The 25,302-nt window shown below is 39.9% G+C and overlaps 2 protein-coding genes across 2 annotated transcripts; both read left to right on the top strand.

Annotated features, from left to right (window-relative positions):
• Window positions 1-534: 534 nt before the first annotated feature.
• LOC306949757 (tubulin alpha-3 chain) lies at window positions 535-4,183 on the top strand (the record flags this gene model as incomplete). Its single annotated transcript, XM_079539767.1, has 4 exons — window positions 535-757; window positions 1,268-1,416; window positions 2,308-2,988; window positions 3,887-4,183. Exons 1-4 carry the CDS (start codon window positions 637-639, stop codon window positions 4,181-4,183), a joined length of 1,248 nt encoding a protein of 415 aa, XP_079395893.1. The 5' UTR covers window positions 535-636.
• A 2,440-nt stretch (window positions 4,184-6,623) lies between these two features.
• Window positions 6,624-24,722, top strand: HPS3 (HPS3 biogenesis of lysosomal organelles complex 2 subunit 1; the record flags this gene model as incomplete). The annotated part of the gene is made up of 17 exons (XM_079539659.1): window positions 6,624-6,846; window positions 7,235-7,729; window positions 9,053-9,239; window positions 11,222-11,307; window positions 12,710-12,899; window positions 13,119-13,200; window positions 14,876-15,030; window positions 16,356-16,464; window positions 16,655-16,836; window positions 17,159-17,336; window positions 18,041-18,271; window positions 19,950-20,135; window positions 21,074-21,262; window positions 22,126-22,233; window positions 22,584-22,790; window positions 23,346-23,436; window positions 24,595-24,722. 17 exons carry the CDS (start codon window positions 6,624-6,626, stop codon window positions 24,720-24,722), a joined length of 3,027 nt encoding a protein of 1,008 aa, XP_079395785.1.
• Between the last annotated feature and the right edge of the window lie 580 nt (window positions 24,723-25,302).

The raw sequence follows: 25,302 nt of genomic DNA, 5'->3' as shown, positions 1-25,302 counted from the left end.
AAAGAAGTTGTTAAGTACCTCAGCCTTCTCCTTGTCTGTTGTTACCAGATCGCCTGTGTCACTTACTAGGCATGGTATGCATTCCTGGACTTTCCTTTTCTGGTCGAGGTACCTGTAGAAGCCTTTCTTGTTCTTCTTGGTATCCCTTGCCAAAGTTAGGCCAAGCTGGGCCTTGGCTTTCCTGACCCCCTCCCTGCACAGACTTGCAGCTTCTTTATAGTCTTCCCATGGTACCTGTTTGCACTGCCTGTACATTTTCTTCTTGTTCTTCCATTTGACCAGCAGGTCCTGGTTCAGCCATGCCTGTCTCTTGCCTTCCTTTCCTGACAGCGTAGATCAGCAGCAGTGAGTAGATTCATGCTAGCAGCAGACTGTTGGATCATTTTAATTGTCACTCAAGCAGCCGAGGTAATAATGCAGCAGGGAAAGATCACTACAGTATAACCCACAGATAGAAAGTTATTTTGAGAGTGAAATCTAAGTGATGGATAGCCCCAGATCTCACGTTATCATTGTCCTTTTTTTTATTTGCAGCGTGAATGCATATCTATCCATGTTGGTCAGGCTGGTGTTCAGATTGGCAATGCATGCTGGGAATTGTATTGTCTTGAACATGGGATCCAGCCTGATGGTCACATGCCCAGTGATAAAACTATTGGAGGTGGAGATGATTCATTTAACACTTTCTTCAGTGAGACGGGAGCTGGTAAACATGTTCCCAGAGCAGTGTTTGTGGACCTGGAGCCAACGGTAGTCGGTACGTACGCAAGATGCATATCTTCAATGTAAAACTACTCCTTTCCTTTCAGACTTTTTTGCATTTTCAAAACACTAGGGATTCTAAAAGGTGTATAGCTGGATGATGTTTTGACATTTTTGGTTAGTGTTATTTGAAAGAGATGAAATGATGGTCTATGTTTGGTAATGTTTGGAAAACATTAAACTTCTTTGCAGATTTTGGATATCTTTCCAAGCCACTGCACTACATCCACAGCTTCATTTAATTGCTATCCAGAATGCCTGTGCCTGCAGTGTAGTTCTCTTGAGTTGCCTCCATGTTCCAGGATGCAAATACTGCTTTGTGAGCATCCGATGTTTTCCCCTAAAGAAAGACACTGAAGTTGTACCAACTTCTTGCTGCGTTTGTTCATGGAAGCTGTCTGTAGGTTTTTGACATTTCCTTTTACTTAGTATGTCATCACTAGGCACCACATGCAGAACTCAGCAGATAAATTTTATGTTGGAATATGTATTTTTTCATTTGTAGATGAAGTACGTACAGGCACATATAGGCAGTTGTTCCACCCTGAGCAGCTCATTACTGGGAAAGAAGATGCAGCTAATAATTATGCCAGAGGCCATTACACCATTGGAAAAGAGATTGTTGATCTAGTGTTAGACCGCCTGCGCAAACTGGTAAGAATTCATGCTGCAGATCAATATTTAAAATACAAATTTTATTTAAAATACAGCTCTAGAGCTACCTATAGTTAGAATTTGTTATGACACTTGTGTTGTTTTTTTTTTGGGGGGGGGGGGGAGGGAGTTGTTTGTTTTTAAGAATTTTATGCATAGATTATTAAAAACAAAAAACCAAGAACTTGGTCCCATGCCTCCCCCCTCTTGAGTTAAATAGAAATTCAGTCAGTAAAACTTGAAAGTTCTTGTGATGTGGAACATCATTATTTGAAGATATTTTAAGGATACCTCAGAAGTGCATTATAAAATCTTTAGACTGTAAGCACTTGTTTGTTATTTTTAACCTGAATCGCACCATTATGTGTCATTCAAAATATTTCCAGTACCCTGAAACTCAGATTTTGGTTGGAAGTTCAGTAATTTCACATGTCTTTCTAGCTTTTCATAACCTGGTGTAATGTAAGAAACTCACATAGCATGATGTGAATCAAAGTGAAGTAGTGATTGCCTATCTGAAGTTGTAAAAATACTTTTTTTCCCAAACCAAATTGATACTTGCTGCCATATAGAGTACAATAGTAGTTTAAAAGCTGCAAGCCTGCTGTAATTTCTAATAACCTTTCACAGTGGTGCACAACTGCTCTTGCTTTTAGTAGGATAAAAAATGCATAAAGGAAAATGCTACATTCAAATGAGAAAATACTCATATTCAGAACAAGGTGTGCTGTGGTGGTTTTAAGTAAAAGATATACAAGAAAAAAGTTACCTTTTAAAACAAATGATTAGGAAATAATTACTTTTGACTGTTTATTTTAATATTGATGATTTTGGAAAAGGTAATAAAAAATATATGTTTTTTCTCTCTTGCTTTTTTCCACCCTATTATAGGCTGATCTGTGCACTGGGCTGCAAGGTTTCCTTATCTTTCACAGTTTTGGAGGAGGCACTGGTTCAGGGTTTGCATCTCTGCTCATGGAAAGGCTCTCTGTTGACTATGGCAAAAAATCTAAACTAGAATTTGCAATTTATCCAGCACCACAGGTTTCTACTGCTGTAGTGGAACCTTACAATTCAATTTTAACTACACATACAACACTGGAGCATTCAGACTGCGCATTCATGGTAGATAATGAAGCCACTTATGATATATGTCGTCGCAACCTGGACATAGAACGTCCCACTTATACCAATTTAAATCGACTAATTGGGCAAATTGTTTCATCCATCACAGCTTCACTACGTTTTGATGGAGCCCTTAATGTAGATCTGACAGAATTTCAGACTAACCTTGTTCCGTACCCACGAATCCATTTCCCCTTGGTAACATATGCCCCTGTCATCTCTGCTGAAAAAGCCTACCATGAGCAGTTATCCGTGGCTGAAATTACCAATGCTTGCTTTGAACCAGCCAACCAGATGGTAAAATGTGACCCACGTCATGGTAAATACATGGCCTGCTGTATGTTATACAGAGGTGATGTTGTCCCTAAAGATGTTAACGCAGCTATTGCTACTATCAAGACTAAACGTACCATTCAGTTTGTGGATTGGTGCCCAACTGGATTCAAGGTACTTTGATAACTTCTGAAGTGCTTGATTTTGGAAATAGTAGGAATTACATGATATTTGGAGGTAGCGGTCATTGTACTGTACTGTAACGTTCCTGTTACTGAACTGCTTACGTTTCAGAGTATATTCTTAAATATAATTCCATGATATTTTAACTCAGATGAAAATTATAAAACAAGTTACAGAATAGCAGTCACGGTTTTTGTAGGAACAGGCAATACTGAGTGTCTGAAAATAATTTACAAGCAGGTAGTACTGAAAAGCAATGCCAGGTTTTACTGCAAGTCTTCAAAAATCTAGGGAGCTTTGTACAGAAGGAATATAGGCAAGCCCCAAGCAAATGTAGAAACACTACATTAAGTTACTGAATTCAGTGCAGTAATTTCCCAACAATGTTTTTGAGATACCTTGAAGTGGTAGACGCTATCAGTTTCTGGACATGTGGAGCCTGACTGCTATCACTAGAGCAAACCTATTTTTTTTGTTGTGATTCATTTAAACATAGGCTCCTGTAAGTAGACTTTTTACTAGATCAATATCAGGTTGTTCAGCTACTTCTGTTTGTTCTCAGTTGACTGGCAGTGTCACCTTCCGGACAAGAGGTCCATCCTTCCAGCTACTGTCCATGCATTCAGGACTTGGAAAGACCTAGATTCTTATGTTCTTTGTAGAGTCCAGTAAGCTCTTATGATCTGTTGGAAAAATAATCTCTAGGCCAATGTAGCTAACGCTGGGCCAGTTTGACCAGATCCTGAATTTAGGATTTAGTTAAATATTTTGATGAAACGCAAAATAATTTTATTTAATTGTTCACAGTTGTGGCTACTATTGTTGTTAACAGAAATAAGTCTTCAGTGCTTCCCAATAATTAAAGACGTTCTCACTTGTTTTCTTGAAGGTGGGCATTAACTACCAGCCTCCAACTGTGGTGCCAGGTGGTGACCTTGCAAAGGTGCAGAGAGCTGTATGTATGCTGAGTAATACCACTGCCATTGCTGAAGCATGGGCTCGCCTCGACCATAAATTCGATTTGATGTATGCCAAACGTGCCTTTGTACATTGGTATGTTGGGGAAGGAATGGAGGAAGGAGAATTTTCCGAAGCCCGAGAAGATCTGGCTGCCCTTGAAAAAGATTATGAAGAAGTTGGGATAGACTCTGTAGAAGCAGAGGCTGAAGAAGAGGATGAATACTGAAAATGCTGAAGTAATAAAAAGTGTGTTCTGTAACAGCAACAAATGAATTGCAGAATCCTGTTCGCTTGCTTGCTTGTTTTCAGATGCAGTTTTAAATGTTGTACTGTTCATTTTTTTCTTTGTTACTGTTTACACACACAGTTGCTGCGTAAGAACCGTTTGAAATTACAGTTTTTGGTAGCATCTAGACTTGCACAACTTAAAGATTAAATTACAAAATTGTGTACGTGTCAGTAACACTGTACTCAATTTATCTAACTGTAGTAAGGGTAAGTGCCATTACACTTTTGATCTGAACTAGAATATTTGCTAAAAGCACCAAACTTGCTACTTAAAAAAAAAAAAAAAAAAAAAAAGGGGAGACTCAGCAGACAAAAGGTAAAATTTTCCAACCAGCGTGCCCCCTTACACTCAGTTCCACCTTAGATAGAAAGAAAATAAAATGTCAGATTACCTGCTTTAAAATAGTCATGTTTTGAATTCCTACACTGACCTATGAAATACTTATGTGTCCTTTAATGCACAACTCTGTGGACACTGTAAGCTTTGATATAATTAATAAAAATATTTGATATATATTTATATTTGATATATGATTTATATTTGATATAATTAATAAAAATTTGTCTTTTTTTTTTTACCTGTTCTTACTGTTAGCAGAAGATACAACTTCTATTTGCGGGCAGTTATTTTGTGGTGTGGCTTTTTTTTTCTGGCTGGTTGGGTGGGTTTGGTTTTGTTTTTCAGAAAAGCCATATGGTTTTCAGTGAAAAGGACTGGATGCAACTGACTGGAGTTAATTAGCAGATGCTTCTCTTCACAGATTGTGTGTTCTTTTTTTTTTTTTTTCTAGGTGGAATGTCATTTGAGGCAACCTCTGCAAAACCTGCTTTGTAATGCTGTAATTTTACACTATCTGATAATAACAGTACACATCCAAAAAGCCTTCAGTTTTAGTCCAATCTAGCTACACTGTTTCAGTTACTGTTTCTGGTTAAAGTTAATAGGGATATCTCTGGATAAAGAGGAGAATATATACGTGCTTTTAATGTAACAGTTAACTCTTTATTAACTAGAATAGTATTCTGCAGCAGACATTTTAAAATCTAAATTAAAGCTAATGCACCAGATCTGATTTATTTGCTGAGTATTCTGCTTTTGTAATTTAAAAAATACCAAAAAAGTATATAGTGATGTACGTGCTATTTTTACTTTACCAAAGGATGAACTTCTGTCAGATGCCTGTAACAATTTCTAAGCTTTTACATTTTACTTTCTTAACATGGAATTTCTTTGTACGCTAGTAGGAAAAAAAGAGATTGATGACTTTGAATACTTGAGAAAGTATTACTGAAAGCCTGCAATTGAATTCTAAATTATACTTGCTGTTGAAAGGGATGCACATCATCACAACATCAGAAGCAGCTTCAAAACAATCTTCAGAGCAGGAAACCACAGTATTACAAAGTACAGAGCTACTCATTCCTTGAATTCAGATAGTGCCAGCCCAAACACTGGTCCTGTTATTAACTACAAACTGAGTCTTCTGCTGCTGTCGTCTCTCGTACAGGTACAGGAGGAGTTGAGGATTCTAGTGATAAACCAGTAACCAGTGCCGTCTAGGTCCATCTTAAGTTTAACAGTTGAGCACTTACATGCACCTAATAAGCCTGGAAGGGCTCGCTCGTGAGTAGCCTGCCATTTGAGCACTATCGTGGCTTTTGAAAATCACACACCGAATTCTACCTCGAACAGGCTCCTTAGTTACATTGCTCAAGCCTCAGGATGGATGAAGAATCAGCATCACTGACAGCATTACTTCATCTTTGTATTAATTGAATCCATCCTTAGAAGCGTGCTGATTGACAGGAGGAAGGTGCTGTTAACACTGGGGTGGGGGTCCTGGATCTATGGGAGCATTGGACAATCATCAACGGCATGCAGTTCAACAAAGGTAAACGCCGGCTTCTATATCTGGGTCGGAGCGACGCGGGCCAGCTTGGCAGATAGGCAGCTGGAGAGCCGCTCAGAAACAGAACTCGCCGTCCTCACGGCACAGCGGCACTTCCCGCTCCCACGGCGCCGCTCCTCGCGCCGCCTGCCTCCCTTCAGCGTTCCGTTCCGGGTTTGCCTCCCGCTCGTGAAATCCGCAGCGCAAGGAGCTGGTGCCGCTTACGGCACAACACGCTGCGATGCAAGAGCACGCCTGAAAGCACCGACGCTGCAACCCGATAACGCAACCCGTACAAAGCGGCGCGTGACGGCGCGGAGGCGTGTCCAGGGGGCGGGTGGGGCCTCCCGGGGCACGGAGCTGCGCTCGGCGTCCTGCGCCCCGCCCCCGAGGAGCGCCGCGCGCTGCGGAAGGGCGCGCGGAGGCGGAAGGTGGCGAGCCGGAGAGCCGCCGCAGGAAACCTCCGAGCGGTGCCGGTGTTCGGCGGCCATGGTGCGGCTTTACAACTTGCACCCGTTCGGGTCGCAAAGAGTAGTGCCCTGCAAGCAGGAGCCGGCGCAGTTCTGCTGCGGCCGCGACGTGCTGTTCGTGGCCAGCGCGGCGGCCAGCTGCGGGGTGGAGGTGTTCGCCGTACGCCGCGAGGGCCGCTGCGAGCCCTTGGGCTCCTTCGCCACCCTGGGCCCCGTGCTGCGCATGGCGCACAGCCGTGCAGGTCAGTGCCGGGCGCGCGGGGCCGAAGTTCCTCAGGGCGGGGGCGGGTGGCCTCTGCGAGCGCGGAGCCCGGAGCTGCTGCCCGGCCGGGGCGTCTCCTCTGAGAAGAGCGCTGCTCTTACAGTGGGCCCACGTCGAAGTAGCGTCGGAGCTCTGGAGCCGTGTGTTTTCCTTTAACAGTACGTGAAGTGCGTTTACCTAGCTAATTAATTTGCGCTCGAGATCTCTCATTAAAGAAAACCCGGTAAAGGCTGTACTCTGGAACGCTATGTGAGAGCTGAGAATTTAAGATACTTTTTGTAATGTATTTTATTGGGTTCACAGGTAAGCAGCTCAAACGCTGTCATGTGTTCTTTAACGACTTAACAGTCCTTCTGCTTTACCTTAAGGAGACTATTTGGTGACGATTGAAGAGAAAAGCAAAGCAACTTTCCTAAGAGCTTATGTGAACTGGCGATGCATGTCTGCAGGCAGTTCTCGTGTTTGTGTCCGGATGGTGGGTCACAAGATGGAGGAGTCGTACACCGAAACCTTAAAAGAGCAGATGTCGATAGTGGAAATGGCACTTTCAGATCCTCCGCTGTGTATTTCATGTTGTCCTGTAAATGGAGATCTTCTTGTGGGCTGCAAGAATAAGCTAGTCATGTTCTGTTTGAAATACCTGGTCATAAACCAGAATTTGACAGTATTAGACTTTGAACGCTCCTTAATTTTACACATTGATAACTTCATTCCTGCCGAAGTTGCATTTTGCGCTAGGCACATAGCGATAACAACAGAGTTGGATGTTCTAATCCTGAAACTGGACCTGATCCAGCATAGTGCAGACAGGGGAGAGCAATGCGCATATCAAGTTAGTACAACAGAAAAGCTGGTGGATGGAGGTAAGTACAGATATTGAACTTTTTCAGACTGAGAATCTGCTGATTACTGTCATTCATAAAGAAGGCTCAAACGTGATGTCATTACATACTGCCTGCTTGCAATGTGTGGGAATTAACCTGATTAGCTCCCACCTAAAAATCAGATCAACAGCAGAAAGCTCTTAGAAAATCTTTCATTTATAATTTAAGAAATTTTAAAAGGTTTGTGCTTCTTGAAATGGAAACTACACCTTAAAAAAAAAAAAAAAAAAAAAAGTCAATAAAATTTCAGATGGGAAAGATATCAAATGGAGTTTTCTTCATTGGTGGACAATGGATTTTAGCGCAGACAACTCATACTGGGTTGTTTTCAGTACTTAAAGCCAAATAGAAAAGTTCAAAACATTTTTGGGTGCAATTAGGATTTGTTTTCTGGAACTTAGGTGTGTTGAAGATCACACAACATTGTATCATAGCTACCTTTTTCTTTCTGAAAACCTTTTCAACCAAATGACAACATTTTTTTTATTTGTTATTTGGCTGTTTACAGCACAGGTTGCTTTGGATTTGCCTTATACTGAGCAGCTTGCTTCTTAATAGAATCACAAAATGGGTGGGTTGGTAGGGACCTCAGAGTCCGTCCAGTTCCAACCCCTGCTGTGGGCAGGGGCACCTCCCATAGACAAGGTGCCCAAACCCATCCAGCCTGGCCCTGACTGCCCCCAGGGATAGGGCACCTACAGCTGCCCTGGGCAGCAGTGCCAGGCCTTCGCTGCCCTCTGAGTGAAGAATTTCCTTCTTATATCTGATGTAACTCTGCTCGGTCTCAGTTTAAAGCCATTACACCACGTCATGTCTCTCCGTGTGCATGGAAAAAGTCTCTTCATCTTTTTCATAAGCCCTGTTTAGGTATTGGAAGGCCACGATCATTTTTCCCCGTAGCCTTCTCCAGCAACCCCGGCTGTCAGCCTGTCCCTGCAGCAGAGGCACTCAGCCTCTGGGCATCCCTGCGGGCTCCTGTGTCCCCACTCCTACAGGCCTGTGTTCCTGTGCTGGGGCCCAGAGCTGAATGTAGCTCTGTGAAGGACTGGGGGAGCAGAGGGTGAGAACCACCTCCTTTGCCCTGCTGGCTTCATTTCTGAGGCAGCCCAGGATATGGTTTATGTGAAAAGTCGATTGTTCTTGTTTTCTAGTGTAGCTCGTCTCAAAATGTCATAGTTTGTGGAAGCCAAAGCTAATTAGTTTCCTGTAGTTGGAGTTTTTAGTCGATATTGTATCAGTGTCAGTGTTTTCTTATTGCTAAATGGAATTGTTTGAACACTTTGATACATTTCCATTGTTTAGGTATAAAAGATGAAGACCTTGCAGCTCATAGTTTGCAGCTTGAATTAGATGAGTTTGTCATATGTCAGAAGCCAGTGGAACTGCTTGGGGAAGAAAGTAAGCTTTGTAAGATACCCATCACACTTGAGTCCACAGAGTTGTCTACAGAAGACAAAAAGCACTTTCAAGTGCAGTATCTCCTTTTCAGGTATTACAAATGCATTTTCCCCTGCAAGGGTTAACTGCTATGTTAATAATTCCATGTAACCAAAATGAGCTCACATCTTGCTGAAAGAAAAATCCTGGTATTTTGGCTTCTGGGATGTTTGTGTGCTGTGTATTTTTTATGTTGTTGCTGCTTTTTTTTTTTTTTTTTTTTTTTTTTTTTTTTTTGTCTGCTGAGAAGATAAAAGTGATGCAAATGAAGATCCTTACTTGGCCTTGCAAATCCTAAGCTTTATTTGATTTTGTGAAAGTGGCTAGTTAGTACAGTTAAATGCAATTTAACTGGTGATTTTGCAGTATTGGTGATGTTTAATACCAGTTTTCATTGTACATCCTTGTATTCCATGAAGGGCACACATGACAGCTTCACTTGTGATGTATCAGGAGGGATGGTATTTTCTCAGCATACTGGATGACAAAATCATTTAGATTGGAAGGGACTTGCTGAGTCCCTCTCCTTAACATCTCCTCGCTTGGGCAGGATCATCTGGACTAGGCTTTCCAGGACTCAATCTAGCTGAGTTCGAGTAGCTCCTTACTGGGCAGCCTTTTCCAGCATTTGGCCACCCACAGTTCTTATACTTTCATGCCAAACTAGCAGAGCAGTTTTACACACCTTATTCTGGATTAACTTGTGTGCAATTTTCTTAATATTTACAACAAGCCTACTACAAAATATAACAGTCAGAAATAATCACCAGTCCTGACAGCGATCAAGGCACTGCCTTCTGCTTGTTTGTTGTGTGGGGTTCAACTCCAGCTGAAGTGATGGTTACTTAAGTACTTTTTACCAAAAAAAAATTCTCCCTTTGTGCAGCTGGGAACGGGGAGTTTACTAAGTATCTTCAGCACTAAAAAACAACACCTTTGGTTTTGTTAGTAATCAAATCCTTTAAACTTTTATCTAAAACTGTTGAAGCATTGGTATTGCAGTCCAGCTGCGAATTCCAAAGCAAAGCAAGGAAAAGGATGAGATGCAATAGGAAAGAAAAGTAGGACTGAGGGCTGCGCCATGTTACATTGTGTTCAGTTGAAGAAGGGATGGGGAAAAAAAAAAAGTTGAATAATGGTTCAGATCCATTTTAGTGTGTGTTCAGCACTGTCATGGCTTTACAATTTTTGTTATCGGTACTCCACATCATAACATCATGAAAAGCACTGGGAGTTAAGGAGTTAATGCCCCATTTCTGTGGACTGCCAATTTTCCAGGTACCTGATTCTCAGAAGAGAAGAACTGCATACCCCAGAGGACTTTGCATTCAGAGGGGGAGATAAAACTCCTTGCAGGTCACGGGACTGGTCTCTTTTTTTTTGCTGCCTGGCAGCGTGTGTGGCTTGCTCCCCAGCCATTTCGCTTTCAATTCAGAATAAGGCCTTTGGTTTTGGACACTCTCTCTGTCTCATTTTATTTGATTTATTAGCCTCGGTTCTAATTATACATTGTATTATATTGTGTTATCTTGCGTTCCAATATCAAATGTAGTAAATTAACTTTCCTCCTCAGATCGTTGCCACTGTTCATTTGTAGGCCCATCTCCCTACCCTTCCTGCTTTTCCCTTTCTTAAGGTGTGGGTCTCTGGGTCCCCTGCCCCATTAGTCACAGAATCGGGCTGAAACGGCCCGAAACCATTGACACTCCCCTCCTCTTTTCTGGGCCTGTGGGCCTGTCTCCTCCTGTCATGGACACAGATCTAGAGATAACTCCGTGACATTCATCAGATCCCAGCATTGAATGCATGACTTGTGGAGGAGCAAAGAAAGAATTTTTGGTTGCAAAAACTTGAGGTAGTTGCCTCTAGCTGTGCTACGTGTTTCTTGGCCTTGCTAAGATAACTGTATTAGCAATATGAAGGATAGTTGAGTATCAAAACATCAACTCTGGGTATTACAGCTGTTGCTGTTTACTTGCTTGGAGTAGATGATAGCTTCTTACTAACTTCCCATGTTGTGTTTTTTCCCTCCAGGCATTTTACACCAGACCAGTCCCCTTTTGGCTTTTGTGAAGAGACGAAGCTGCACTCTGTTCAGTTCCTCCCTGTTTACCAGACAGGTAAGCGCACATGTGGGGGTGCAGTATGAGTTAAAATACCAGTTAGCAACACTGAAGGAGGAAGTCTATTCAAAGACTACTCTCAGTGGTTCTCAGTGACTAATTTTGTATCACGAAAGAGACACTTTTTATGTCGCATAAATAAAGTTATCCTCAGTGTTATTGTATGATATTAGGATGCCTCTCAGAGTTAATAGCAGACATCAGAGAAGTAAATCTTAATATTAAGGTACAGGTTATCTTTATTTCAAGCTTTAAAATAGGAGGGAGTGAAAACTAATTTTAGGGGTTCACTAAGATGCACTCACTCAAGCCTCAGCATAACCATGGAAAAATGCTTTATATCAGATCGTCTTTCCTGCTCACCCAGTTTCTAGTTTTCTGGTAGCAAAGCCATATTTAAGCTGCAGGTGACTGAAATGAAGAAGCTACTTCACAGAATGGTCAGGGTCAGAAGGGATCTCAAGGATCACGAATCTCCAACCCCCCTGCCACGTGCAGGGCCACCAACCTCCCCATTTCATACCAGACCAGGCTGCCCAGGGCCCCATCCAACCTGGCCTTGAGCACCTCCAGGGATGGATGGGGCATTCGCAGTCTGTCTGTGCAGCTTCTCCAGCACCTCACCACTCTCACAGTAAAGAATTTCCCCCTGCCATCCAACCCTATATTTTTCCTCCCTCGACTTCAAACCATTTCCCCTTGTCCTGCAGTTATCTACCCTTTCCAAGAGTTGATACTTGTTATTCAACTCCAGCTAACTTTTCCCTTGTGATTTATAGACTTCAACAAGAAAGTCTGTAGAATCTGAACACAGGCTTTGCCTACCTAAGAATGATCAGGCTGCTTATTCCATTCATGGACATTTAGTTCTAATGACTCTGCCTGGAATTGTAGAATCATAGAATTGCTTGAGTTGGAAGGGACACTTAAAAGTCATTTGGTCCAACTCCCCTGCAGTGAATGGAGATGCCCACAGGTCGATCAGGTGCTTACAGCCCCATCCAGCCTTACTTGCATGTCTGCAGGGACAGGGCACCTCTCTGGCCAGCCTGTGTCAGTACCTCACCAACCTTACTGTAAAAACTTCTTTATATCTCATCTAGATCTCCCCTCTTTTTCCCAGTTTCTTTTTTCCCAGTTTCCATGTGCTGTTCGATCTATGGAAATTCTTCACTTGTGAGTACATCCATGCTTCTGTTGTAAATTACTTCCGATGAGATAACAAATTGATTGTTACCTGCTGATATGCTGTTGTTCATATTCTTTTCAATAGCTACTAATAAAACTGGTCTGGAACTTGGGCACGTCTGAGAGTGTAGTTTAGGCATCAGGTCACAAAGAAACAGAATGGTTTTGATTTATGAAGTATATGAGATGCCTTTTTTATTGTTATGTCTAGGGAGTTCTATGACAGCAAATGAGGAAACTGAGAAGAGAGAACTACTGAGTCTCTTCTGCTTTTTTTCTTTGCCTCATGTTGGATATCTCTACTCTGTTGGGAAGTTAGTAGAACTGATTTCTACTTACCAGTACTCGGAGAGGTCAGAGCAGGCAGTTCTTACTCCACAGTTCCTGCATGTCATTACAAGGTAACTTACTTTTTTTTTTTTTTTTTTTTTTAATATATTTTCCTCTTTGGCTCATTTATGAGTCCTTCGCAGCCTCTTCGGTCATTCTGGGTGGATTCACGTTTTAGTGCAGAATGCCCTTCTGTCTGCATCACAGAGCTGATTCTGTCTAGTTTTCGTCCTGGATTAATTCAAGTTTTCATTTTTTTTTCTTCATCAGTGTTTCTTCTTTCCTTCTAGTGAGAGCCTGCAGTGTTACACAGTGCGGTGCAGCGCAGCAGCAGCTCGCGATGAAGATCCATACATTGATACAACTGTGAAGGTGCATATCTCATATTTTTTCTAAAAGAATGGGGCAGCAATATGGCAGTTGTGTTTCATACTGAAATCCCATTTGTTTCTATTCGCTATGACAAATAACATCCAAAATTAATATTTTACATCAGCCTGTGGCATATTCTAATTTAATGGTCTGCAGGTGAATCGCTGCAATCTATTATTGCTGTTTAAGATTCTAGAGGATTAATAGAATATTTTAAAAACCTGTAAAATCATGTACACTTAGAACAAAAGTCATACTCTCCTGTATAAATCTGAATGGAGGGAGCAGAGATTTCCCATATTGCGGCTGACAATGTTTGCAGAACCTGCCTGTCTTGAAACTTAAACTTTGGTCTTTTCTCTCTTTCTTCTTTTTTATTTTTGTTCCCTTTCTCGGGTGTCTTTGAACTGGCAGCTTTCTTAAGAGGAGTGCAAACATTTGAACATGTCTGCCTACCTGATCATGTGTTGGTTTTTGTGTTGGTTCTTTTTTCTTTCTTTCTTTTTTTTTTTTTTTTTGAAGAGGAGGGCTTTTAATCATCGAAGTTCTAGATTTTGCCCCTTCCTCAGTTTGCTTTGCTGTAAAAATCTGCTCGATTACAAAAATTGGAACAAATGTTAATAAAAATACCAGAGCAGTTGAGAATGAAGAGTATTTTAAGCTGACCTTTATGGATTTTATTTGAGCATGTAGACAGCAGACATAAAGAAACCACAGAGCAGTTGTATTACAAAAATTTCAAGAGCCAAACATTCTCTGACCTCCATTTTCAAACACATGAAAGAACCTGTCCCTTTCTCAGATTCAGGTCTGCATGTATTTCCAGAGCTTATGTTCAGTCCCTCACAATTCCTTCAGCCTGGCAACAGGCGGCCTCAGGAGGCTGAGAAAATGTGCACGTAATGGAAGCCTGCAGCCCTTGTGGTTGTCCACACCACAGCTTGCCTTCCATGGGTCACAGACCCACCCTGGCAAAGGGTCTTCCAGGGGCTGCAGACCCTTAGGGGCATCCCTGTCCTGGTGTGAATTTCTTCAAAAAGCAGGGTACGTGTAAAACATGATGCTGTCTCTCCTTGCTGCACTGTGCATGTTAATTTGTAAATATTTATCTTAATGCTATAAATTCAAAATATTTCTGGGCAAATGAGGTTGCTTTTTTTTCAGTTTTTAGTCCAGTGTAGAGGATGTGGTAATTTTTGGCTGAAAGGTGCACACTGAATGAATCAGGATGTAATAAAATGGGCATGAAATGTAACAGTAGGTAAGCAAATATAGTATTTCTATGTGTAATACATTTTTATAACGTAAGCAACTACAATCAGGACTTTTATAACTCTATCAGACAGTCTTACATCTTGGCCAAAATCGAACTACTTGGTATTAACTTTTCCATGTTAGGTGACCCAGCCAAGGTTCAGGTATTTTGAGACACAGTTAAAAATGTGCAACTGCTTCAAAGAGTGAAGCGATTTCTTGTACCCATTGTTACGAGGAGCTGATGTTTGAATACTTTTATTCTTGCTTCAATGAAGCACTCAAAGCTAGGAAAGCCAGTAAATGTTTTTAGTGTTGTATTATTAGACAAAGATTATATCTTTTCACTTTTTTTTTTGTTCAGTTAAAGACTCGAAGTACATGCTAACCAAAATTACAAAGTGCTCACTTTCTTTTGTAGGCTTGTCCACCAGTCACATTGGATGTCTGCACGTTACGAATGCAGCTTTTTATAGGGCCAAGAGCTATCTGTCATTACAAAAACCATATAATTCTTCTGACTAAGGCTGATACTGAAGATATTACTGAAAGACGAAAGCCTTCAAGAAGGATGCTGTAAGAATTTGTATCTTCTGGGGAGCTGGGATTTGTAACTTTATGTACAATGCTGAATTTTCAGGTGTTGGAATTGAAGAGAGAGTCCTCTGCAGAAGGACTTTTTGAGCATAATTCCCAAGGTAGTAAACAAAAGCATAAATCAAGCACCAATTTTTGACTTCTGCAGTATTAAATAACATAGAAGAAAAGAAGATGGTATCACAAATGGTTGAAATCAAGATTGTCAGAAACAACTTTCATAAGTAATGTTGAAATAACATTATGAAGAATATCTGCTACTCAGAAGAAATAAATACTTATATTGAGAAACAAAAATATATAGGCATAGTGAACCTATGGTCTAACAAACTATGGTGTAGCATAAAATGAGAATAACTTACGTTTGGCTAAAGGATCTTAGAAAGTTGTGAACATCATCATAGTAATGACAAAAGAAGGACCAGACTTCAGTCAGATATACTCTTGTTGTATGGATGTAGCCAGGTACATTTATGACTGTTTCTGTGAGATCTACCTTTCCCATTCTTTGAGGGTTGTTCATTGTTTAGAGGAGTTCAGTTGAGAAATCACATTTGCTAAAGCCCATTAACAGTTGAACAGCTGTAGTTGGTTGTAATTATTAGAACTAGTCTTTCTTAAAGCATAGAACAAACCTTATTAAAGAGAAGACAATGTTAAGCTGGTAAAAGAGAACTAGTAATTCAAAATGCTGTAGTTTCTCTCTCTGAAACAATTTCTAAAAGTTTGTAGTTGACATTTGAGAAGGAAACAAAGGAAACACATTTGCCTTCTGCAAAGAGTATTTGTTGGACAAGTGCTGCTTGTAGTACCTAGGGTACTTCACCACCAAAAAGGAGAGAGAGATCCTAGATCAACTGCTTACTGTTCTGTTTCTTCACTGTTTCTCCGTGGTCCTTTAATGTCAGGCAGTTGAAGACCCAGCCAATGTGCTAGAGTAAAAGTGTTCAGGTACTTTCTTACATCGTATCTTAGCAGACACTTGTATTTAGATGCAGGGGCAGAAGTGTGGTAAATCTTTACAAAAAGAGTGAGCATCTTAATTACTTTCAGTTATTCAGCTTGTAAGCTTCTTATGTATTGGTTTCTAACCATTGTATGTATTGGTTTCTAACCATTCTGTATGAAAGTGCCTATTTATCCTTAGCCATTAATTGTGATTTGAATTTATAATTTAACTGCCAAGTGTTTACTAGCCTGCAAACATATCTGTTTATGGATTTGTCATATGATTGATTTATTTTCTTTTGGCTGCATAGTGTTTATTTAAACACTGACAACTCAAATCTTTTCCTTTTCTCTAGTTCCAGAAAGGCTGATAACAACAGATCCAGAACCATTTCTGAGTTGGAGCCTGGCTGGAATTTGTATATTATAAACACTGTTTCAACCATCCAACTTTACAGAGAAATGGTATTGCTACCTCCTGCTTTTGGTTTTGATTGACTGAAAATAAGTACTATTAATCTCTGTGCTGAATATACAGTAATGTATTTCTTGTGAATAGCCCGTAATCCTATTTCAAATGGCTGCTGCCCTCTCAAGAATTCTTCCTGTGCATTATTTTTACCAGCACCCTAAGTATATCCTGTGTCTGTTCTAGGTAGATTATAGTAGAACTTATGAAAATGTAAGAACTGAGAGTTGCATCCATCTCTTAAGCGAGGCTCACTTACTAGTCAGAGCAGCAATAATGGACCCTAGTTTCTTTAAATCAGATGACAAAGAAGAACTTCTGAGAGCATTCAGAGAAAGCTGTGCCTTCTTAGGAGACTGCTACAGCAGGTATGTTTTAGATGTCAGATGATATAGATGAGCTCTTGTTTCCAGTAATCTAGCCTAAACATAAAAGTCCATCGTTCTTTGCTACTGTACATTGGTATTGTGTGTATATTTCATGCTTCTCTGCAGTTTAATCTGGTCCTCTGTGCCGTATCTACTGTTTTTATTGTCAGTCTGGCACAGAATACAATGTCACCTTGAGTAATAGCATGTGCTTGCAGATACTGGTGTGTCTACAACTGTTATGTGTTACTTCAGTTCTTACCAACAGCATCAGAAGTGTCCCTTTACTTACTCTTTTTTACTTCCCGTCTGTTGCTTTCAGGTTTGACACAAAGGATTACCACCTGGCTTTGCCATACTACCGAATGTCAGGTTTGTCTGTGGCTGAAGTTTTGGAGCGGCTAGCTTCAGAAAGTGATGAAATACAGACCTATGAAAGAGGATTAATATTTTATTTAACTCACTCTCTTAATGAAGAGTTAAATGAAGAATTAAGCAAGGTAAAAACAAGTGTTTTTGTTTTTTTTTAATCTATTGATCTAGTTCTGATTTTAAGAACGATATATGAAATTTTAATTACAATTTCTATTGATATACTGCACTGCTTTCTAAGTTTTACAATTATTCTTTTTCACATGGTTTTTATTTTCTCATTTTAACAAAATAGCAAGCAACAGCTGCAATGCTATCATGAAACATAAGGATCTGGCTGTCATGATGCATGTTACTAATGTACACAGATACTTCCATGCTAGGAAAGTTCTGTCTCAGATTTCTTTCGTTCCTCTTTTCTGCAACACTGCAAATGTTTTTTGATCATGGACAGATTGTACTGGCTGGTAAAACTGACTCAGTGTGGTGGATGGTTCTAGCTCTTCAGAGTTTCACTCTTGGCTCATTTAATTTCACTGACAGGGAGGAAAGGCAGGAAAAGCACTGTGATTTCATAGCTAAGCTGTATTTGCTTCTAGCTTAGGCCATAAGAGTCTGTGTATTTGGAAATGGCCAGATTGGATGGGGCTTTGGGCAGCCTGGTATGGTATAAAATGGGGAGGTTGGTAGCCCTGCATGTGGCAGGGAGGTTGGAGATTCATGATCCTTGAGGTCCCTTCCAATCCTGTTCCAATCCAATCATTTTGTGATTGTGTGATTCTGTGAAATATTGAAACTATAAAATGGCTTTTTTTTTTTTTTTTTTTAATAGGAATTGGCAGATAAAGTTCTCCGAATATTCTATCTTGCTGACCCTATGCAGCTGCCTCATGTCATCTGCAGTCCCTGCATGAAGAATGTATGTCCTCTGACAGCTGTGAAGTATCTTTGTAAAGTAGAAGACATTATGCCATCAGTGGTCCTTACGCTTACTAAGGCTTTCATGGCTCTCAAAATGGGAGACCTTACAATGTACGAACGTGAGATGAACTCCCACACGGAGGTAAGGTATACCAAGAGCATGAGTTATCCACTTTTTGTAAATCCCAGGTCGATGGGTTGTCTTGTGGTTGTATTTTACAGTAAAATAACCTTTCAGTTGCTTCTCTTTCTCCTCATTTTCTGTGTAGGTTCCACTTGAACATCTGCATTAACAGTAGGATCCAGGGCTGATATACAGTGGGATGGTGCTGTCTTTGCAAAGCCTTATCAATAAACAAAGGATTTGAAGATATTAATTCTTATAAATGAAATGCAGTATACTGGAGCTTAGCAGAGTCAATGCTCTTCACCATTATGGCAGGGTTGTATGGTAGCATTTTTCCACCTCTCCATCTGTAATCAATACATGCAGTGTGCCCACGAAAACTTACCTTCTGTATGCAAACAACCCTTATAAAATTGCCTTACACAGTGCATACAAGCCAAAGTTTCTGTATACAGTCTCCCTATACAATTTCTCATCTTCTCTTAAAGTGCTCAATTATTACTAAGTCTAGATCAGAACCTACTTCAGTGCTATCAAAGTAAGAATTCCATGTTAACGGGGGAAAAAATGTTAGTAAATCAGTCATAGATGTTCATATGTGGATTTAGACTGAGACCAGTTGGTAAATTGCTGCTTCTTAAGGCTGATCAGGAGTGTTGAATAGTGAAAGGTTACAGAGCTTGTGGCGTGGGCTTTTTCTGAGAAAGAGCTGATATCCCAGAATTAGGTGTCAAGCTTCAGAAGCAAAAGCTTTGGGTAGCTTTGAGTTAGCAGCTTTTGAAATACCAGGTGAGAACTGTGGAATGCTGTTTCAACAGCGTTGTGTAGGATCTCTCACCTGCTTTCCAACCATTTGCAGCAAGGTGAGGTGAAATTGCCATGTTACAGAGAAGCTGAAAAAATACACATTCACAGAATGGTTGAGTTTGGAAAATACCTCTGGATATCATCTGGCTCAAACGGTCCAGCTCACCCTCTCTTCCATTGCATGGATGCTATTTAAATGAGAATCAAGTGTTTGGTGTTCTAGTTGTGGAGTTTTGGTTTTAATTTGACCTACTACAAAAACAACTCAACTTTAAAAATCATTTCATTGTTCAGTATTAAAAACAGTGCTTCCAGAAAGATGAAGGAAAGATAATTTCTACAAGTAGAGGTCTAGAAGTCTGAATTTTCTTCATAGGTCTTCTTTATATTTCTTATGTAAATTGTTTAGTTTGTACAGACATGATTTCTCCACTGTTGTTAAAGTGGAAATAGTATGTTGTCACGTTACCTTCAAAAGCACTTTGAGTTGGATATTGTGCAGCTTGTTTTGATCATTGTTTCAAAGGTGTTTAGAAAGGTATTTCACTGACATTCTAGTCAGTGAATTTTCACAACACCTTATTTGTTTACTGGCTAGTAAACACGTAGTAAAATCTATGTCACGTGTACAGTAACTGCAGGTTTCATCAGAATGTTTCTTTCACTGTTCAGATAAATGGCATGGTGTTCTGAAGTCACTGACCCAACACGCAGTTTGGACCTGGATCTTTGGAGAACTATTTTTTAAATTGTAGGAAATACTTATTTCTCTTAACTTCATTTCATTTGCCTGTATAAGCTTGACTGGCTGAGAAATACTGACTTCACTGAGTTGAACTGTGCATGGATTGAGTTATTTGTCTAAGTTATATCTGATTGTTTATAGACAATGCTGGCCTGTGGCTTCATTGGGCAACCAAAACTCCTGAGAGAGTGTAACAAAGGAATTGTTATTCCAACTGAATTTGCTGTTCACCTGAAGGTGATGCAACCTGGGTTACTGGTGGCTGCCACTGTGGCTTTACATGAGAACAGTAAAATCGAACTGGAAGAAGCAGATATGTTTTTCAAGGTTGGCATATGATAATTTTTTCCTTCTTTTCTTCACATAACTGATTTTATGGGTGAGCAAAATGGGCTTGGTTGCTCCTTCACTCATATTTTAGCACTTCTTTTGAAAGAGGCAGATGAGGATTGCTACATTGCATTGCAGAGAGATGGCTATGATATCAGAAGTCAGTCTTTTTGGAAAGAAGAATGGAGAAAAAAAAAAAAATTCAATTAGTTGTTAAGTTCTTTGTTTTGATCCTGTCACTTGAATGCATAATTTAATCTCAGAGCTTTTCTGACCTTTTCTGGTCACTGAAGTTCGCTGTGTTTGTGAGTAGACAAAATATTTTTTCCTTTATTCTACAGTGTAATGTTGTTTGGATTAAAACCATGTACGCTTAAATATAAGTATGCTGTGGACTAATGTCTGTTACTGTGAAAGACATGACAAAAAGACTAAGTCGTAAAGCTCACATTAGAACAAATACTCTTTTTCAAAGCCAGCTGTAAACCAAGTAAAGGTCCTTTTCACCAAGCAACCAGGCCTTAAGCCCAGGAGCATCTCCCTTGTGGTCCTACTGTTGCACTCAGCTGAGATGCACAGCATTTCCTTATCACGGCCTTTGCTTGCATTAAGATTCCTCTTCAGAAGACTAGGCTAGGCTACTGACATATATAAAAGCCTCCAAATTAGCAGTCAATAAATATTTGCTGACTGTCTGCTGACCGTTCTGACAATGGAAGAAATCAAATCTATGTTAAAATAATTCCATGAACTTCTATCTTTTTCTAGCATTGTATTATGTAGCATTGCGCCCTTGAGAAATACCGCGTCAAAAAGGTGCTAAAATCCTGCCTCTATTAAGTGAAAATCTGTTCCTTTTGTTTCTTCTGATTTCTGCTACTGACAGTTGCTACGTTCTGCACTAACTTGTCATTTTCTAATGTTTTTGTTCCTAGATGTTATGTAATAATGGTGAAGACATGGTTCCTCAACTTTTGGTAGATTTCTGGGAAGCTCTTCTTGTAGCATGCTCTCAGGAAGAAGTACTTCAGGAGCTCTTATTGAGGGTTACTTATCAGTATGTTTGGAGGATATCTAAGAAGCAACTCCCTGAGACTAAACCACTGAAAACAACAGAGGATCTGGTAACTCAGAAGTTTTATGACTGTACTGTCCATCTAAAGCTGTCCAATTACTTAGTATTTGGATGGTGGACAATTTGGAGTAGAAATGCTGAGTCATGGCCTGAACCAGTGATGAAGCACCTGGTGGGAGGCAGGGCCAGCCCAGGGGAGCTCAGGTGAATGCAGTGTACCTGGTTGATGGAAGGGGTGGAGCCAGGATCCATCCCTTTCCAGACCTTATTTAAGGGTTGGTAGTGGAGGTGAGGGAATCTTTCAGAGGTCTTCCAAAAGGTAAGAAGCTTTTTGCTCTGTTTCTGTGCCCACAGCTGCTGTATTTGGGCTTGTCTTCATTTGCTGCTGCCAAAGGCTTTGCCATCCTGCTGATATGACTGTGCTTTCCATCACATTATAGCGTTGCAGCCTCTTAAAAGAAACATGCCTGAGAGTAAATAATGTAGTGTCTGCTTACCAGACAGGTTTTGCTGGTTTTGGAGAGTCTTGTTCTTTAAGGATATTTTAAAATACACTCAACAGGAGTGTCACGGTTCTGGATATTTCAGATCAAGGCTAGAATGAAACAGAATTTTCCAGGTGTTTTTTTGTTTTTTTGTTTTTGTTTTTCTGTAACAAAAATTTTGCAAAACCGATAAAATGAGGAAATACCAGGGTGATGAATTGTAAGATACTTTGAATGAAAAATCTGAAATACAGAAATAAATAGAAGTTTCAAGCTGATTTATTTTTTAATTCTATGAATTAGAGGAAATAATAGGTGCTATTTGAGAACAAAATTTTCTGTGCTTGTGGGGAGTGGGACGTTTGATGTGGAACTGTCACTAATAAAAATACTTCTTTTTATTACAACTTCTATATTGCTTTTGTAGATAAACTCCTGTGATCATTTTGGATCCATTTTCCCATGGGTTACTTTCATAATGTCAATGGAATCTCCACTTGATAAAGATTGTCCTGAAGATATTTCAAAGCTACAGGTATCAAATCCCTAAACCTTGCTATTCACAGCTCAAACCTGTTCTGCAGATGTTCATGCATGTGTTAACAACTTTTTCTAGCAGCCTGCCCCCCTCAATTTGTCCAAGTTGAACTAAAAGACCCCTTAAATCATGAAAGAAAAAAACATTGACGTGACACATCAACAACAGTGATACTTACCTTTGCTATTAACTGTGTACTCAGCTTTCTCAGTTCTTAATAATGTCTATTAGAATAAATATTACTTTATAAGTATTGTAAGTAAGGTTGCTCTAAGTTTATGGTTAGCAGTGTTTTGCAAAACTCGTGTTAAATCCAAACAATCTTTTTTGTTGTTGTTGTTGTTTAGTCCATTTTATGTGGTCAGTCAATAGATATAACTGCAGCTCTGCCTATCCTGGAGCCTCTGGCAGAGGCTGGCAACGTTGGCCTCACCGTTCGTGTTCTCTGCAGTACCCGTCTGGGCAAGCACGAGGAGTCCATTGACCAGCTCCTCAGACAGTGTCCTGCTGCTGCTGTGTTATACGCTCAGCATGAGCTGAAAGATGACAGTCGGGTGAGCTATTTGGGTTAAAGTTTTCTGGATTTTGGCTTGTTTATTTTCCCTAGTTAAAATGTTTATTGCAGATGGATCAGATAGCCCAGCCCTACCATTACTGTTCTCAAGACCAAATTTGTGCTTTATTTTTAAATCTGAAGATGGTTTCTGTGGTTGTAACAAGTATGAAAACAGAGTTGGAGGCACAACTAAATCAGAATATAGTGGAATAAAAAAGTTATTGTGTTTATAGAAGATATCTATCACTCGTAATATCACTCGTTGCTTTGCATGGAGCTGGTTGGAACAAGAACAAAAAAATACCCCTTGCAAATCCTTTTCTCTGTAGAGGCACCTCTGGGGGGCACTGTTGAGATATTTGTTGAATATGAGAAGACAATATTGAAAACTGGATGTATGTGTGCAAAACTACTGCGTTTCAAAGCATCGTATAAGTCAGCCTACCTGTATCTGCACTCACCTGATTCTTGGTGTATTTTTAGCACTTTCTTTCGCACTCTTAACTGCAGTCGTTGTTAATTTATGGTTTTGCTATGGGTTTTTATGAACTAGGCTGTATTGTGGAACAAGCTGCTCCCAGAACTTTGTGAGAGAACCAGACTTAGCAGAAGTGACTGTCCTGTTCTTATTTCATCACTAAAAGGTAAATCAATTGATCAGAGCTCAACTCCAGAAGCCTTTGTATAGCATCCAACATTCTAAGTATTGTTCTAAGGAATACTGATGTGATGTTTGGAAAAAAGGGAGCTAGTTTTCCATTGTTAAAGCTTATAGAGCTCAGCAGGCTGTCTCATAATCAGAATAGTATTCTGCAACATCCTCAAGAAAATGATGTCATTCAGTTTATACTGAAAACAATTCATTTTGGGAATCATTACTTCTATACTGATTGAGAATAGATGCAATTTAAGGAAGCTGATCATTAAAGTAAGTGATACGGATTGTTGTACTTTCTTTCTAGGATAAGTGACTTTATGGTTCTAAGCAATGACAGCTAACAGGCTACTGTTGATAACCCAGTGGGCAGTTAAGTGTGTATTCATGGTTAGGTTACAGACTCTAAAAGATACTGTGTTACTGACGGTTGGTCATATTAAGCAGAATGAAACATCTGAGTTCATTTGGCAGGGTGGTGGTAGGATTACTGCTTTTTGGTTAGCAGAAATAAAGAAGTGGTGAAACTAACTATAGTGACTGATGGAGTCCAGTTGCATATTTGTAAGAAGTCAATAACACTGCACCATTGAGGGGCAAGTGCATTGAATTTTGGCAGAATAAGAAGGTAGATTAAGAAAAATATGTGTGTTAAATAAAACAGAAGTGTGTGCTTTGTGAGAGGAGAACAGATTCCCTGGCTGGACTGTGCAGATTATTTTGTTTTCATGTGACAACTGTGCTACAAGCATTTAAGATCTTATTTAACAGCTTCATCTCAGAAGCTGCTTGAAAAACATCTGATTTCACAAATAATTTGGAATTAGGATACTAATTGAGAAGATAGCAAATGGAGAAGAGCCCTGGCAATGAAGCATGTGAAGTACTAGATTACTATTCTGTAAGCATTAGTGTCATATGTAAGTGTGATGAGTTGGTGTGGTTTTAACCTAGGATGTAATTTCAGTTTACGGCTGAGATTTCCCATAACAGTGTAAGTTCCCAAATAGACTTGTCTCAGATTTTATTTCAGTTAAAATATTTAGATCACTTGATGATGAGTTAATAGTGACATTGTTCATGTTCTTTTTGTTCCTGGAACTAACCACAGTACACCAAATAAGATTTTCTCCTCTGCTTTTGGCAGAAATCCTATCAGTAGTTGCAATGGAACTGGAACTATGGGATTTCCTTAGTCTTCTACCAGAAGATGGAACTGCAGCATTTTTCCTGCCACATCTTCTTCACTGTAGCCAAAGGAAACAACTGATGTAGACACAATGAAAGTAAGCCTATGCGTTCACATACCAGGAATGTGCTGGAATAAAAAAAGAACGTGAAGGAGTAGTATGTAAGAAACAGCTCTGTGCATCCGCCTACACATAAATCACCTTCTTTTTGAGTTAAAACCTTATGGCAATAATTGAATGACGGCTGTTATTTGTGGGAGAGCATTGCTTTTGAAGCTAATAGTATTATACTTTGATAAAGATTGGCAAACTAGAAAAGTTCCTGAACGGAGTAAATGTTGGCCAATTTAAAAATAAGCTATTCAGAGGTGACTCTTAAAGGCCAAAACATCTTTAAAAAAAAAAAATAAACACAAAAGGAACTGTACAATGCAACCTGACAAACTCTGTTTGCTGAAAGTCAACTGGGTCTTAATTGCGTGCTAACTAGTTAGGTCACTGGCCTAGGGAGGAACTGGAGCTTAGCTGCATCTTTAATTGTATAAGTAAGTGCCTAACACTTCAAAGTAGAACTGGACTACTTAAGTTTGAATTCCAGCTGGAAAAACTGGTTAACAGTTCTACCCTCTGACACTTGTTTGAGTAAGTGATCTATTGTAAAACAC

Source organism: Tetrao urogallus (assembly GCF_951394365.1).
Source record: "Tetrao urogallus genome assembly, chromosome: 9".
Classification (NCBI taxonomy): domain Eukaryota; kingdom Metazoa; phylum Chordata; class Aves; order Galliformes; family Phasianidae; genus Tetrao; species Tetrao urogallus.
The sequence above is the reverse complement of the archived record's forward strand: the minus strand, read 5'-3'. Positions and strand labels throughout refer to the sequence as shown.